The sequence below is a fragment of the Fukomys damarensis genome, unplaced genomic scaffold (assembly GCF_012274545.1).
Source record: "Fukomys damarensis isolate Sample0158 unplaced genomic scaffold, DMR_v1.0_HiC HiC_scaffold_36, whole genome shotgun sequence".
Classification (NCBI taxonomy): domain Eukaryota; kingdom Metazoa; phylum Chordata; class Mammalia; order Rodentia; family Bathyergidae; genus Fukomys; species Fukomys damarensis.
In genome coordinates this window covers 30,475,830-30,492,028 of record NW_022900948.1, presented here as the reverse complement: position 1 = coordinate 30,492,028, position 16,199 = coordinate 30,475,830, and the positions used below count along the sequence as shown (strand labels likewise).

At 55.0% G+C, this 16,199-nt stretch overlaps 2 protein-coding genes across 10 annotated transcripts in view; one reads left to right on the top strand and one right to left on the bottom strand.

Moving 5' to 3' along the window:
• Window positions 1–14,354, top strand: part of Akna (AT-hook transcription factor) — a 48,450-nt gene extending 34,096 nt beyond the window's left edge. For all 8 annotated transcript variants that reach the window (XM_010639426.2, XM_010639432.3, XM_010639430.3 and 5 more), the window contains 8 exons: window positions 1,811–1,973; window positions 4,580–4,750; window positions 5,428–5,543; window positions 6,118–6,258; window positions 7,642–7,737; window positions 9,816–9,929; window positions 10,094–10,286; window positions 13,327–14,354. In XM_010639426.2, the coding sequence (XP_010637728.1) occupies window positions 1,811–1,973; window positions 4,580–4,750; window positions 5,428–5,543; window positions 6,118–6,258; window positions 7,642–7,737; window positions 9,816–9,929; window positions 10,094–10,286; window positions 13,327–13,558 (1,226 nt within the window). In that variant the 3' untranslated portion in view covers window positions 13,559–14,354. The remainder of the gene's footprint in view (window positions 1–1,810; window positions 1,974–4,579; window positions 4,751–5,427; window positions 5,544–6,117; window positions 6,259–7,641; window positions 7,738–9,815; window positions 9,930–10,093; window positions 10,287–13,326) is intronic.
• Window positions 219–16,199, bottom strand: part of LOC104872985 (alpha-1-acid glycoprotein) — a 17,888-nt gene continuing 1,907 nt past the window's right edge. Inside the window, exons 5-7 of one of the 2 annotated variants that reach the window (XM_033759102.1) lie at window positions 16,053–16,156; window positions 1,388–1,494; window positions 219–379 (exon numbers count right to left, since the gene is read on the bottom strand). In XM_033759102.1, the coding sequence (XP_033614993.1) occupies window positions 355–379; window positions 1,388–1,494; window positions 16,053–16,156 (236 nt within the window). In that variant the 3' untranslated portion in view covers window positions 219–354. Of the gene's footprint in view, window positions 380–1,387; window positions 1,495–14,768; window positions 15,227–16,052; window positions 16,157–16,199 lie in introns of those variants that run through there. The other variant, XM_010639436.3, reaches the window with a different exon arrangement.

Here is a 16,199-nt window from a genome sequence, read left to right as displayed (position 1 = left end):
TCCGGGCTGGCTGGGAACCCGTCACCCAGGTCCTGGCCCAGCTGGACTGCAGGGATAGAAAAACCTAGAAATCGGAAACCTGGCATTACTTTTTAGGGTATAAAATACTATCCACATAGGCTGATGCAGGAAAATTGGAAATCACAGATAAGGTGGACAGAAGGTAAAAAAAAGCCTGTGAATGATTTTCCACAATGCTAATGGTGCGTATTTACATACACGAAAAACAGAAATGGCCCCATATTCTGTGTGAATATTTGGCAGCCTCTTTTTGTTTTTTGTTTTTTTATTAAAGGTTACATCATGAACAGGTTCCATCTCTGTAAAACTGATTGGTGGTTCAGTTCTTTACCTTTAGAAAATATGCACGAACTTTTTCCTGAAATAAAACAAAAATACAGAAGAGAACATTAAATCAATGAATTTTCAGAGTGAACCCAGACCACGGAACCCAGCGAGATAAAGCCCCAGAACTCCATATGGCAAAGCCCCTGCTGTCACTGCTTCCCAAAATAGAGCCTCTCAAATTAGCTTTGCCTCTTCGTAAGATCCACCTTTGTGGGGGGAGTTGAGACAGGTTCTCACTATGTAGTTGAGACTGACCTGGAACTCACTATGTAGCCCAGGCTGGTCTTGAACTCACAGTGATCCTCCTGCCTCAGCCTCCTGAGTGCTTGGATGACAGGCGTGAACCACCATGCCCAGCTGAGCCAACATTTTAAAACCACTTTTAACTGAACTGTTTGAGACACCTGTAGATTTACATGCTGCTGTGAGAGGTAATAAATACATGGAGAACCCAACTGCCTTTCTCGTTTCCCCCTGGGTTAATATTTTGCAAAACTATAGGACAGTGTCAGAGCCAGCTGCTGACATTCAGTTAAGACACATACACCTCTGCAGTCTCCCAGTTCCTTTTTCCTGGCCACACCCTATCCCTCCCAGCAATTGCTCATCCTATCTCCCATTTCTGCTATTTTGTTGTTTCAAAAATGAGCCGGGTGTGGCGGCACAGGCCCGTAATCTCTGCACTGGATAGGCTGAGGCGGGAGGATCGCTGTGAGTTCAAGGCCAGCCTGAAATGCATAATAAGACTCTCATCTCAAAAAACAAACAATCAAAAAATGCCAGGCATAGTGGTACATACCTGTAATCCCAGCACTCAGAAGGCTGAGGCAAGAAGTTCGCCACGAGACTGAGGCCAGCCTGGACCTTGTCTCAAAAAAAAATTTTTTGTTGTATATACAGAATCACAGACGACATAGCTTTTTGGAATCAGCTTTGCAGTCAGTGTAATTTTCTAGGGGTTCACCCTGATCCTTCTGGGTACCAGGAGTTTGTCCCTTACACGGTGCCCCAGAGCACCCCAAGCCCGTTGTTGCTGTACCTGGGCTGGGGTGGTGGCCGTCCCTCTGGGAGGTCAGTGTCTCCTGCTGTCCCGAGAAGGACACACTTAGAGGTGTGGCAGATTTCCGAAGCAAGTCCCAGGATGACCTGTTGAGATGGTAACAGAGTCTGGGTGCCAAGTGAAGGAGCAAGGAACTCTTCGTAACAGGGATGGGGTCCTGAAGACTTGGATCTGTGGTGTAAGGGGGAGGGGGGTGTCCCAGAAGCAGCTCGGTGCCCCACACTCCTGCACAAAGCAGAGCTTCTTGTTGGGACTTCAGCAGGTCATTGGCCTGCTCGGGACCTGCCCTTGGGACCGCAGCTGAGCACCGTCCCCTCAGCCCACCACCATGTCACCCCGCGTGTTAAAGCCTTGAGGGTCCTATCTGCTTCAGCTCATCTTGGCCTCTCTCTGCCTCACTAGGGGTCCCTGGCTCGGAGCTCCAGGGCCAAAAAAGGACTCCTGCACAGGTCCTGCCCAGCAGGACAACCAGCCCCATGCCCACGCCTTCCCCTGAAGCTGCCCCACCGCCCTCTGGACCAGCAGAGACCATCCCCAACCTCCTTCTGACCAGAACAGAGCGAGAGTAAGTCCGAGAGTTCAAGCCCACACGGCACAGAGCAGGAGACTGGGGGACGGGGAGAGGCCCGTGCCCAGCTCAAACATTGGGGGACCCAGGTGTCCTTCCTCCCACATTGGGGCTATTTCTGCGCGACCTCCCTGATCTAGACCTCGAGGACACTTCTCCAGCCGGCAGAAAATGGCCTAGAGGTGCTAGACCTCCCCTACCTGCAACATTGCCCTTCTGCACTGCCAGGACCTGTTTCCTGCAGTTGGTCTTTCATTGTGTCTGTCCACTAAGAGTGTGTCTGTGTGCGTGCGCATGCGGGGGACTCCTCCCTCCACCTCCCTTTTCCTGCTGTTTTCTCCGATTGCACAGGAATGGGGCAGCAGATGGCTCAGCCCCGTGCCTTCTCAGCATGGGCTCTCAGCCCCCCAGGGAGGCTGCTTTGGGGACCCCGAGGCCACCTTGGGGGGGGCCACATTGGCAAGTGCACTTGCAGCCAGCAGTAAGTGTTTGGTGGACTGGTCCGAGCAGACTGTGTCTACCCTGGCAGCCTCAGCATCAGCGAGGGCATATTCACCCATGTATGCCAGGCCTTGGAACAAGAGGGACAAGACACTGTGCTGGGCCTTGGGAGGCTCGCCTTCTTGTAGGATGGACGAAGCAGCAGGCAGTGCACCCTGGCTTGAAAAGCAGAGGGCTGGCAGAGGCCTCGGGGCTGCAGGAGCACAGGGCTGGAGGCTTCAGGGAAGAGAAAGTGGTGTCTCAGCAGAGCCCGGAAGGAGGAGAGCTAGGAGAGTACCTGGCAGTGGGAACAGCATGTACAGAGCCCAGAGAGAGAGAGAGAGAGGGAGCCTGACACCACCGAAGAGCCAGATGTTCATGACAGCTGGATCCTTGAGTGTGAGGTGGGGGTGTTGAGCAGTAATTCAGGGAAGCAGCCAACGGAGACCCTACAGGACCTTGAATGCTACAGAGTGCAGCTTGGTGCAGAGCAGCATTTACTGCATGCCCTGTGGGTGTGCGGGCTCCTCCCGGGCACAGCACAGGGTTTTAGCGGGTTGGGTTTGTGTCTTAGGAAGACACTGGCTCCTTGATGGCTGCCTCAGCAGGAGCATAAAGCTGAGGAAGTACCAAGGGAGGCCAGGGAACAGTAGGAGGAATGATACCCCCAAGAAGCTGGTGTGTCCCAGAGAAGAAGGACCTAGAAGAACTGCAACTCCCAGCCACGAAGCCAGCTGGGTGCTCATGGCCTGGGCAGAGTGGAGGAGTGAGTTTGCAGGGAACGCAGAGTGTCAGTGTGAGCTGGAGCTCAGAGACTAAAGAGTTAAAGTTGGGAAGAGTGGGAAACAGCTCAGAGAGGGGCAGTGGTGCCGGCTTGCCAGCCAAGTGGGTATCCCAAGTCCCAGGCTGCAGCCAGAGCCCCGGCTCTCAAGGGTTAAGAGTGCCAGGAGCACCCGCTGTCCTGCAGCCACCGCCCTCACTGTCTATGTGTCTTGGAAGCCCCAACAAGCGTCACCCTGGAGGTTGCCAGGGAGACCGACTCCCACTGCACACATGCCCTGCGACAGCAGCAGGGCCAGGTCTGTGCCTTCTGTACACTCATCGGACAGCCCATGTATGCTGGAGGTGGCGCCAGGCAAGAACTGACCCTGAGGGGAACCCCAGAAGGAAGCCACTGCAGAGGGGATTCAGGGCCTGCTGCGTCCCAGAGGAGGCCACGCCGTGGGAGGGCATCTTCCGCAGGACATCTGGGTGGGCTTGTCCCCCACAGCACCCTCAGGGTGACCCCAGCAATGCAGGGGCTGAGCAGGGAGAAGCACGGGCAGCCGTGCTCCCCACATCTAGCAGCTTTGTGCCATGCCTCGTGGTTGGGCTAAGCCTGTGGGTCTCCCGTGGTCACCGCAGCACCCTGCCTGCCCCTGCCTGCTCAGGCCCCTCGTACTGGGGAGCACCCTGAGTCTCCTTGCCTGTGCTCCATGCATAGCCTTTACCCTGCTCCCTCTGAGAGCCTGGGGCCAGTACATCATGCTTGTAGGACCTGTGAGGTGTAAGGGTCTGGGGACAGGAGATGGGGAAGCCTGGTCCCTGCCTGCCTGTGGCTCAGGGCTGGGGAGATGGATAGATGAGTGTCTTCCGCCAGGAGCAGAGAGCTGAACAACAACAGGAAAGGCTTTGGGGAAGGTCAGGAAGGCGTGGCTAAGCAAAGGAGAGAGAAGCCAGGCCCAGCTGCATCCTTAGGATTGGTTTCCTGGGAGAGCAGCAGAAGGAGGCAAGGCGCCCAAGGCTGGGGCCGTCAGGTGGAGGGTTTCAAGGGGACCATCAGCCAGCGCACCCTCCTGTGTGTCTTGGGAATTTGCCATGGTGTTTCCTGTGTGTTGGGAGGACGAACTTCAAAGGAAGGTTCTCAGGCACTTGTGGAGTGCACACGCACTGAACTGGGGTGTCGAGACACATAGCAAGAAGTGTGAGCGACCAGCAGAGTTCTAGAATCACTGGCCGGCAGCGGTGGAGCCTGAGACGTGCCGCAGAGGGGAGAAGACAGCTGCGCCTGGGAAGCGCTCGGGGCTCTGCAGCTCTGTTCTTTACCTGTCAGCTCTGTGCTTCCATCCCAACCCCAACCCCAGCCAGGCCATCCGAGAGCTGCAAGCAGAGGTGTCCCGGCTCCGTCTGCGGCTAGAGGACAGCCTGCAACAGCCTCCCCAGGGCAGCCCGAAGCGTGCGGCGTCTGCCTCTGACCGCCCTGCCCGGACCCGGGACCGAGCCGCCCATTCCAGCTGGGGCTCCCACGGTAGCAGGTGGGTGACCTATGTGCACTGGGGGCAGCTGTGGAAAAATAGGCTGTCCAGCCTCTGGCTCCCTGCGACCTCCTGGGCTCAACTACTGCCACTATACTCTTGTCACACATTCCCTTGATCATTTATTCCCTTCGTCATTTTTTTTTTGGTACCGGGGATCAAACTCGGGTCCTTGCGCTTGCGAGGCAGGCCACCGAACCGCTGAGCTAAATCCCCAGCCCTCGGTCATTTTTTTACTGTGTAGTATTTGATGGATACAAGAACATCTAAAGTCACACGGTAGTAATAAGGCAATAGACAAAGAATATTCCCGAATGCCCCTCCTAACCGAAGGGTGAGACCTTCTTCAGGTTGCTAACACAGCTAGCAGCCATTCATTTGTGAAGATGGCTTGGAAAGTCCGCTCACTTCTGAGTGTTTCCATGGAGGGTCCCAGGCGAAGAGTTTTGTGCCTTCCAGTCACCCTATGAAGTCCTTGCTTTTATCACCCACACTTGCCAGATGAGGAAACTGAAGGTCAGGGCGGCCCAGAGCCATTACCCATGAGTCTGCTTTGACCTCTGCATGCCCCTCCTCCCAGTGTGCCCCAAGCATTTCCCAGGTTGGCCTTTTCGTGGCTCAGCCAAAGGTTGCACGGACCCTCATCCGGTGATACTGTCTCTCTTCCCTGCTGCTAGCAAATCCACAGAGAGGTTGTCCGGGGAGCCTGAAGGTACAGAGAGAGCTTGGACTGCAGGAAGACGACGCGCCCAGTCTTCCTCCGTGCCTCGGGAGGTGCCCCGGCTGTCCCTGAGTAAGCCACTGTCAGCCGGGACTGATTTCAGGAGGGCATGCCAGCGGGGGGCCAGGGACCCCAGCAGCAGCGCTGCAGATCAGAGGGCATTGGTGCTACGTTGGCAGACACTGGAGTACAGAGACAGGGTGCACTCGCAGTAGTAGCCACCATGTGCCACACGCACGCTGTCTGCAGGCTTTGTGTATGTGCCTGGCTGGCTTCCCACTCCTCCGTGGGCTGTGCTGTCCACCACCCGCAGAGGAGGACACTGAGCCCCACAGAGTGCCCAGACTTGCCCAACGGGGTGTGGCCCTGGAGTTCCTGCAGGTTGTGCCCAGCTCTGCTCACTGTCCTGGGCCGGGCTGAGTGGTTAGAGATTGTTAACCACGCGGTAGTAAGGGCATCCACCCCCCAAATGCTGAGAAGGTGCCGGCTGCGTCCGCACCAGCCTGGCTCAGAGTCAGGATTCCGGAGGTGGGGGCTGTATTCCCACAGTAAGAACTCAAACTTCATCCTAGAGTCCAGACTTGCTACGGGCTCATGCCCCGAGCTGTGTGGCCTGCCCTCCACCCACCCTCTCTTTCCACCCCAGGTTCAGAATCTGAGCCACCCTCCCCACAGCTGCCCTCTGGGAAGATCACCGAGGACAGTCCCCGGGCAGCTCATGACGGCACAGGAGGAACAAGGGGTACCAGAAGGCCGGACAGGGTCTCCTTCCAGGGCCAGTACACAGGTGGGCCAGGAGGGCTGCTGGCGAGGGCACAGCCCCCAGGGGTCTCCTCTGCCATGGCTCACCTCTCCGATGTGCCCAGGGCGCTGTTCAGGCCTGGTGTTCTGTGACAGGAGGAATGTCAGGGCGGGGCTCTGTGTATCTGGGCACCTGCAGTCTTCATTCATTGATAAGCAGGTACTCACCCCTCTTCCAGGCTTGGCTCTGGGAAAACTTAACCATTTTCTCAGTCAGTCACATGAACTCCTGCTCTGCCAGACCTGGGTGAATACTGAATGTTTCATCCTTTGCACCTGCCTTAGCCTCAGGTTCCAGTTCCCAGCAGCTAACACTTTTTATGACCTGGCACCTGGCCGTACCTGAATATGGCCTGCCATGACACGTAGTAGCACTTTGAAGTGCTTAGCATTTAAAAAGAGTCTGTACTTGATGAACCTGACAGCCCGGCAGAGGCAATAAGTAATGACAATAAGTGCAGTGTGGCTGTCACCAGCACCCACTGAGCAAAGACAGCCACTGTCCACAGCTCCACTCTCCTGCGTTCTGGGAATGAGGCATGCTGGGAATGAGGCATGCTGGGAATGAGGCATGCTGGGAATGAAGCATGCTGGGAATGAAGCTTGTCTGGAACATGTCATGAGGGAAATCACAGAGACCGAGTAGTCACAATGAGGGTGGCTGCCAGTCTAGGGCTCCAGAGCCACATACAGCACAAAGTGTGACCACCCAGCACAGCCCCAGCATGGGAGGGAGAAAGATCAGGAATCTCTCAGTGGCTCCAGGTAACCTATGGGTCATTGAGACTTGAGGGAGGGGGAGGCAAGAGATGGTAAGGGTCCCAGAGCCTGCCCAGCTTTGTGGTGCATTACAAGTTTTCCATCTGCCAGGCACAGGATGGCGACCTCACAGATAAGGCCCTATTCGGTTCTTCCTGCAAGCTTCGGAGTCCGGTGCCGTGATGTCCCCACTTTCCCAGGCACCCAGAGTGCAGGGAATAAAAAAACCCAAGGACCCCTGGTCAAAACCACTCAGATCCACATCGGAGCATCAGGGTCTGGAAGAGGGTCCCTTCTTTGTCACGGCTTCCATTTTAAATCCTGGCTGGGCTGGGTGTGTTGATCACTACTGAATTGGCAAGAACTCAGCAGCTGCTTCTAGGAGCAGAGTCTGGAGAGAGCCTGCAGTAACAACCCATGTTTTTTATGTATGTGTGTGTGTACACACGCATGTGTGTGTGTGTGCACATGCACGGTGTATGTGTGCACACATGAGAGACAGGGAGTGACTATTAAGGGAGGAAGAGAAATGTGATTGTGAAACCAGGATCCTCCCTGGTTCTGCATCTGTGCAGGGGGCTGATGCTGATGGCTCTTATTTCTCCCCCAGGCCAGGAGTACCACATGCTGTCCCCCAAGGCCATTCTGAGAGGCAGTGGCTCAGCCTTCTGTGCTCACTGCCAGTCTGTTAAGATCCAGGACACAGGTAAGGGGTGGAGCATAGGATAACTGAGGCTGTAGTTGCTCTGTCAGTGGGATTACAGCCGGGTAGCATGGGTCTGCCCTGCCTGGGTGGGGGGAGCACAGACAAGGGGAAGGGGCTTTACTGAGCTCAGCCAGCCCAGTTCAGCACCCCCTGGAGCTGCTCTCCATCATGTAAGGCCTTCCAGAGTTCCTGGTGGGTAGCAGTAGGTAGCAGGGCAGCTGGCAAATGATGGTAGTGTCTCATCTCCCTTCCATCCTTCTGTACTCCTTGTCCTTCCTCCAAAACCCACCAGTGACAGGTGTTGGGAGAGCAGTGGACTAAGAATCCAGACCCTGTGTTCTGGTCTGTCTTCTGCCACTGACTTGCTGTGTGATCTTGGGCTAATTCTTGACTTCTGTGAGCCTTAGGTTCCACCTCCAAAATGAGAAGGCTGGTCTCTGAGGCCTTTTTCAAGCAACAGTGATGATAATAGAGCTACAATTTGGGTTTTTTTTGTTTTTTGTTTTTTGTTTTTTTGAGACAGGGTCTCACTTTGTAGTTGAGACTGACCTGGAACTCACTATGTAGCCCAGGCTGGTCTCAAACTCACAGTGATCCTCCTGCCTCAGCCTCCCGAGTGCTGGGATTACAGGCATGCGCCACCACACCCGTTAAGCTCCTAGTGTATACAGGAAATCATGCTAAGCATTTTATCTACATTAATCCTCACATTTTATGAAGTGATACTATTATGTCCATTTTATAACTGAGGCTTGGAAAGATTAAAGTACAAGTGGGAGAGGCAAGATCTGAATCCAGGTCTTTATACTGCAGAGCCCTGATGCTTCACCACCATGTCTCTGTACATTCATTCATCTTTACACACAGTTCTTTTTGGGCCAAAATTTAACTTTTTAACATTTTTACATTCTGCCTTTTGCTCTGGCTTTCACTATAAATATGGCTAAAAGAAGCCAACAGTACCCATGCCACAGGCTAACTGTTGAGCTGTCTTGACATTTCCTCCACCAGATTAATTAGTCTGCTACCCTTAATCATAGTATCCTGCAAATTCTCAGGACATGAACAAAATGTAGACGACTCTTCTGCCAGAGCATGACACACATGGCCTCTGGCCCAACTGCCAATGCAGTCCTGAAACCTCATGAACCTGGCCTTTATTGTCCTCATTCCTGTCAGCATTCTGGTCTTCTGTGCTTTGACCAGAATCTCTATAATCAAGTTATGTAGCTCTGACCAGAATCTCTTATCATGTTATGTTTAAAGCATTCTATGGCTTTGCTTACCTCCATCTCCAAATCTTTTCAAACTTTTCCCTCAAACCAGTTCCAAAGCTTCTGAACTACATAGTTAGGTACAGTAATAGCAATGACCCCACTTCTCTGGTACTTATTTTCTGTATTAGTCGCCTTTCCCATTGTTGGTAAACAATTCCCCTTACTCACAATTTAAAGGAGGAAAGGTTTAATTTGGCTCACAGGTTTTGGAGATTAGAACCACAGGCAGCTAGCTCCAAGGCAGAAACATCATGGTGGAGAGCTCAGAGGTTGAAAGCTGCTCACCTCATGGCAGCCAGGAAGCAGAGAAGGGAGGAGCCAGGGAGATAGACACACTCTCCAAAAGCATCGCCCCAGGGACACTCCTCTTCCAACAAGGGCCCACCTCCTAACAGCACATTTAGTAATAAATTGAACAATAAGTCAGCTGCCCAATGAGTATGGCAACCTCATGATTCAGTCACTTTCCAAAAACCTTACCTCCAAGTACATGAGACTCTCAGGTGACATTCTTGATCTAAACCATAACACTCTGGAGCCTTGGTTTCTCCACCTTAGGATAGGGAATAAGCATAGCAGCCAGCCTAGTGGCCAGTGGGATTTGGTAAAATAATTCATTCACAAGGCCTTCAGTAGAGGGCCAGCTCGTACCATCTTTCACCATCATGGCTGCCATTAGTATTGTCCCCTGGGTGGAAGGAGGCAGCAGTGCCCTCTGCCACAGCTCCCGAGGAAATCTCAGTGCTGTGGGGGACTCAGTCCTGATGCTGGAAACTGAATCCTCTTTCACCTCTCTTCCAGGAGCTGCTGCCAGTGACCCACTGCGACTGCTAGACACTGATAGCCTCCGATGTCCCCTGTGTGGCCAAGCAGGAGCCTCTCCAGAGGAGGATGGCCCAAGCCCAGCCACCTCTGGTAGGCACAAGTGCTAGGGGGTCTGCTTGGGGCAAGTCCAGCTGGGGTGTGGCAGATGGGCAGAGAGGTTGCCACCCCAGAGGGTGGGTGCTGGGGGACCCACCATTCTCTGCTGTACTTGCCCACATGGTCAGACTGTCTCTATGCTGTCCCCATCATGGCAGGTGCAGACAAGGCAGCCACACGGAGAGATGCACCTCCGACCTCCAGCCCCAGGCAGAGGAGCAAGCGGGCAGGCTCTCCACCACGGCCGCCCCCCGGACTATGGTACCTGGCAGCTGCACCCTCAGCACCGGCTCCTCCAGCCTTTGCCTACATCTCCTCTGTGCCCATCATGCCTTATCCTGCAGCCTCGGTGTAAGTCTTCCCTTCCACCCACTCTGCTTGAGTGTCTGACTCCTAGAAACACTAGTGCTCTGTGATTTAGCCTGCGTGGGTAATGGGTAATGTGTAGTCCAAGCCTGACACTCTTACAGTCTCTCAACAAACCCCAAGTGCTCTCTGTAGCAGGGAGAGTGCTCCACCTTCAGGAGCCCACAGTGAAGGAGACTGCCAAGAGGGCCTGCCCCCTGGAATCTTATATCTTCCTGGGGCGGACCTAGAACCCCAACCACCCTCCATTTTCTCATAGCAAGCCCGTAATGAGTGCCCTCTTCCTTTTTAATAGATGTTCTTTTTTGGAGCAGTTCTGGAGTTAGGGTGCTTGAGCAGAACACAGAGAGCTCCTATAAGCAACACCTTCCCCATATGGTCACCCCTGTTACTAACATCTTGCATCCGTGTGGTACAAGTGCCACCGTTTGCAAACCAACGTTAATATGTTATTGGGCTTGTTGAGTGACTACAAGAGTGTCAGGCTTATGCTGTCCATTACCCACAAAGTCCATAGTTCTTCCAGTGTCCTCCATTTTTATCTGAAGTCCTTTCTATTCCAAGTCCCTTCCTGGATCCCCCTACATTTCATCACCCTCTTTAGGCTCCTTCCAGCTGTGGCAGTGGCTTAGACTGGTCTCATCTCCCATGAGCCTGACAGGTTAGTGTCGCACTGGCCAGGTGTGCCACAGATGAGCACCTACTGAAGCAGATCCCAGAGTGTCAAGGCGGAATGGTGCAGGCTCAGAGTCAGCTGGCTGCTCTTGTGTTCCATCTGCCCTTCCCGGCCCTCTCACAAAGGTGGCCAGAAACCACAGTGCCTCTAGTGCTACTAGAATCTGGGCTCTCAGAGCTCCCAGTTTCCAGGCATGCTCAGTTGTCAAAACCAGTGCGTGGTTCAGAAAGCTCAGTGGGATTGTCCTGCCACCTTCAGGCCGCTGTTGCAGCGGCGTCTGTCTAGCCCAAAGGGATTGTTTTTTAAACCAGCCTCAGGGAATTCAGCGGATGGTCAGGCCAAGCCGGCCATCAGGTAAGCAGAAGGCCGGAGGGTACAGGACACTCCCTAAAGGTGGCAATGTGGGCTGCTGTTCATTGGGTTCAAGAAGCCAGTTCTTTCAGCCTAAAGCTGTTCGTCAGCATGGGCTGCTTACTAATTAGTGTTTGTTCCAGATGCTGAGTCGTGTCTGACTGTGAATCCACTGCTGCCCCTTCCAGCTGTGACCCAGCTCACAGTTACAGAGCACTTGCCATGGTCTGGCAGCACAGGGCTTCTCACCTGAATTTGCCCATTCGATCTATCTGGGAGGGAGCTGCATAGGGAGACTTGAAAAGAGATGTATCTCATCCAGGGGCCCCTGGCTGCTCAAGCACAGTAACTGGGATTTGGGCTGGCTTCTAGGACCTAAGCTGCTACACCCAGTGCCTCTTGCTGTCTGCAGACTCACACAGCTTCCCCCAGCTTCTGGCTCCTCTGTAAATGAGGTTGTGGTGTCAACTGGCACATAGGCAGCAGCTGGTCCATGGGTACTGGAGACAGGGAACCCAGGCCAGGTGCTGGTTAGCTGTTGGAGGGACGGTCCAAGCCTTTCCCACAGTGGCCCCCAAGGACATCTTTCCAGTAGCACATGGGGGCTCCCAATGCTGCGCATCCTGGTGAATACTTGTTGCTGTCTTTTGGTTCCCATCCTGGTGGGTGTGCAGTATGTGATGTGACCCCACGTGGCTTTGATGGGTATTTGCCTACTGGCTCATGGTGCGGCCCATCTGTCCATGGGCTTGGGGGCCTTTGCCCTTCTTTGGAGAAATGGCTGTGGAAGTCCTAGCCCCACCCCCTTGCACACCGTACAGCAAGGCAAGTTAGAGGGGGACCTGGCAAAAGGGCTGCCCCTCAGACCAAAATGGTAAGAGGTAAATGAGACACACGAGCCTAAATATCAGTGGTTGCCCTTATGTAAAAAAACCCAAAGTATGAATAAAGAACAAAATAAAAGACCCACAGTAGGATATAGGAGAGATAGACCTTTTGCATATGGGAAGGGGACTGAGAGATACCAGGAGTGAGGAAAGAGGGGAAGGGAAAAGGATAAAAGAAAGAGGATGACGATGTGTTGTGTATATGTACCAACTCCCCAAGGGGAAGGTGATCGCTGTGTGTGATAAGATATAGTTTTTCTAAAAAAGAAAAGAGGGGTGCCAGGGATACAGCTAGAATCAACAGCACGCCAAGGGAGATGCCAAGGACAATTCTGGCAAAGCCTTAAACTCATTCCTGCTTTACTTAGGTCAAATATATCTGTATTCCTGTCTCTCTCTCAACCACACACACACACACACACATTTTAACATTGAAGAGTCACAGCTAGTTACCTTGAGCCCCAAACTTAGTGGCCCTGATGAACGTAGCCATCACTTTTGGGGGGATCTGTGCTTCATCTTAGGGCTCATCAGCCATTTCCCCCACCCCTTAAAAATAGCACTACCCATCCCAGCAGGACCAGGTCCAGAGGACGCCCGACACCTGCCCCCCTCAATGAGTGGGACCAGCCCTTCTGCTCCAGGACAATCCTAATTATTCCTATCATATTTCCCAGCACCCTGTGCTTGGCAAATGGGACCTCCATGTGTTACCTCTCCAGCAGAGCCGACAGCTCTGCTCTCACCAAATCTGGTTTAGGATTAGAAGCTCCTGAGGGCAGCAAGGATCAGCACTTGCTCATTCCATGACCTCTCCAGAGCCGGCACAGAATAGATGCTCAATAAATGGTGGCCAAGGGCATGAGTGGTTTGAACTACCCATCCTGAACCTATTCCAGGCTGGGCACTCATGTTTGTTTTCTTCTGTCCCCCACCAGGCACATCCGTCTACGTATGCTTATTACTCCCATGTTACAGGCACAGACACTGAGAGCCCAGGGCTAGGGACCAGTAGCCTAACTAGGACTTAGAAGGAGAGGACTCCAAGCCCAGTGGTGCTTAGCGTTACCCAGCCAGCTCGGGCTAATGAGCACGCTTGCTCTCCTCCTAGGTACTATGCACCCCCAGCATCTACCTCAGCCCCCAAGGCCTCCTTGCGGCCATCTCGCAGACACCAACACTCCATCCAGCTGGACCTAGATGACCTGGAGGAGCTGCACAGGGCCCTGAGCCGGGCTGTGCAGGCGGCAGAGAGTGTGCGCTCCACCACCCAGCAGATGCGCCACTCACTGTCAGCGGACCTGCGCCAGGCCCATGACCTACGGGGCTCCTGCCTCTTCTGACTCCCTGGAGGCTCCAGACAGCCCGCAGCCCCGTCCCAGGAGGGTCACCCACCTGCCCAGAGAGTATGCTCCCGATAGAAACTCGTCAGCCGTCACCAAGAGGAGCAACTCCCTGGAACACCAGGCAACCCGGAGCTACTGTGACCAAGGCCACGTCTGTCCACACAGAGCCTCTGGGACTGTCCTCCCTGGCCCTGCCCTTGTGCATCCTCACCGGTACCATGTTTTATATACAGGTGCACAGAACTTTTGTGCTGGGGAGTCATCCTGTCTTGGCTCCTCCTTAGAAGGCCAGAGAAGACAGGAAAGGTTTCTGGACCAAACCTGTCCCCCACCTGTGACTAGCCACTCTGGACATGCATCTCTGGGAAGGGCCTGGCCAGAGACCTTGCTCCTAGTGACTGGTGGGCAGAGAGCATTTGGGGACAAGGGAGACCTGTTAGGACGTGGTGCCCAAGGGTGATGCATGCCCAGCCCCTCCATGGTTCCATGGGCCTTTTCCGTGAGCCTGCTGGGACCAAGGCCACCCACAGAGGGCCCACAAAGCCATCCACCACCGTCCCTCTCAGTACCTTGCCTCAAAGCCTGGGCTCTACCCCGGGCCTCTGTGGCACTGGACTGGTGACCAGCTACCTGTCTGGGCCACCAGGTCGGCCACCCCCACTACCCACCCCGTAGCAGCGCATACCTCAGCATTCCTGCAATGTGTGTGCATCGCAGACATCTGTATATGTGAGGATTGAAAATCTATTTTCGTTACAAGAGCAAAGCAAGAATGATCTTAAAAAACAAAACAGTTCCCAAAGCTGCCTGCATGTGCATTGTGTATAGCGGACTTGTAGTCTCTGGGTCAGGCTGGTGGGCAGGGAGGGGCTGGGCCCCAGCCAAGCTTTCCGCGTGGACCTGCTGCTCGGCCTGCCTGTTTCCCCAGCTTCACCCTCTGCTCAGTCCGCCTGGGGGCACTGCTTCCCCAGTGACAAGAGACTGTGGACTGTGAGCCCCTGCTGGGAGAGGCAGCCCCTCCCAGCTGGACTGCAGCTCTGTCTGGACCAAGTGGCTCCAAACTTGCAAGGGGGATGCCAGCTGGCTTCTGGAGCCAGCCTCGTCCCCTGGCTTCTGGAGCACCCTGAGGACACCTCCACGGAGACCCCCTGAGCCAAGGAGTCCCTGTCCTCATCCCCTGCCCTGCCCCTCCCCAGAGCGGCAGCAGCCTCTTCCAGGATGCCTGGGCAGCCTCCACACAGGCCTTCCTGCCTTCAGCCTGGGCCTCTCAACCTGCCTGCCCAAGAGAGGGTCCTCCCCACCCCTTCTCCTACTCAGATTCCTGCCTCGGCTTCCCCAGATATGTCCACTCGGGTGTTCAGCCTGTGGCATGAGTGGCAGGCTGTCTCCCGTCCCTTCTAGGCGGCTCAGAGCCCCTCCCGAGGCACAGTCCCCAGCAAGGCTGTTCCTGCCCACACAGTCCCAGCCAGACCCAGCCTGGGCCCCACACAGGAACGAGTGAGTGAGGGGATGAACAGCTGGCAACCTGACTGTCGCCAACTGGACCTTTATTGATGCAGAGATGAAACAGGCACAGAGGGTGGGAGGGGGTGAGACAGCCCCCAGGTCTTCCTAGGGCTCCTCCTTTCACTTTGTCTTCTGTTGCTGCTACAGCGGACACTTGTTCTAAGAGAAGCGGAGGGAAGGTAGCAGGATGGGACAGGGTAGGGTCACGGATCCCTGCTGCCTGGCCCCTCTGAGCCTCAGCTTCTTCACCCTGAGATAGGGCTCAAACCCCAGCCAGAGCCAGCATTGCCTTCCTCCTGCCTCTGCCGCATCCCTCCAGACCACCCCGAGGCGGCAGGGAACCTGTCCCAGGTCCCCCAGCCGAACACTGTGTCTGGGGCAGAAGGCCAGGGCTAGGGTACACCAGCTCAGGTGTGCAGGGTACAGATGTTTCACTTTAATAATGAAGACAGCATCACACGTCTGTCAAGGCAAGCGTCACCGCTCACCAGCTCCGATTTAGCAGATATCATGGCTGTGCGTGGGCATAAGCTTGGAGAAAAGAGTAAGGAGCCCGTTCTACAGGTTGCTGTCATGTGTAACAAAAGTCAGGATCAAGGTCCAGGACTTGATGCGGCTGAGGTGTCATCGAAAGCCTGGATACCCATTCCCCAAAGCCTGGGTAGTAAAAGCGGGGGATGGGGGTGGGGAGTGACTAAAGGCCAGGTCGGTGGTGATCACAAGTGATACTTCGCACGTGGGTCTCTCCCGGGTGCCCGCCTGCCCCAGGGTCCTCCCGGGTTCCGCGGGGGTCCTCCCTCCCTCCCGGGCGCTCACCTCCCACCCCGCTCTCTGTGGCTCTCAGCTGTCCCCGCAGGAAAGCGAGTCCTGGCGGCACACAACTGCCTCGTCTTGCCTGTGCTGCGCAGCCCGCAGCCCTACGTCCCTGGGCCTCGGGATGTCCCGGATGGGCCCGCGCCCGGCGGCCTGAGGCCCCCGTGCTTACCTTTTTCCAGTCCACGCACAGGATCTCCGACGTGCGCAGGCCCACGCACCGGATGGCCTCGCGGAACTCCTCCAGCGGCTCGCTGCTGGCCTCTGGCGCGTCAGCTGCGCAGGGCAGGAGAGAGAGAGGCTGCTGCGGAGGGCGGGG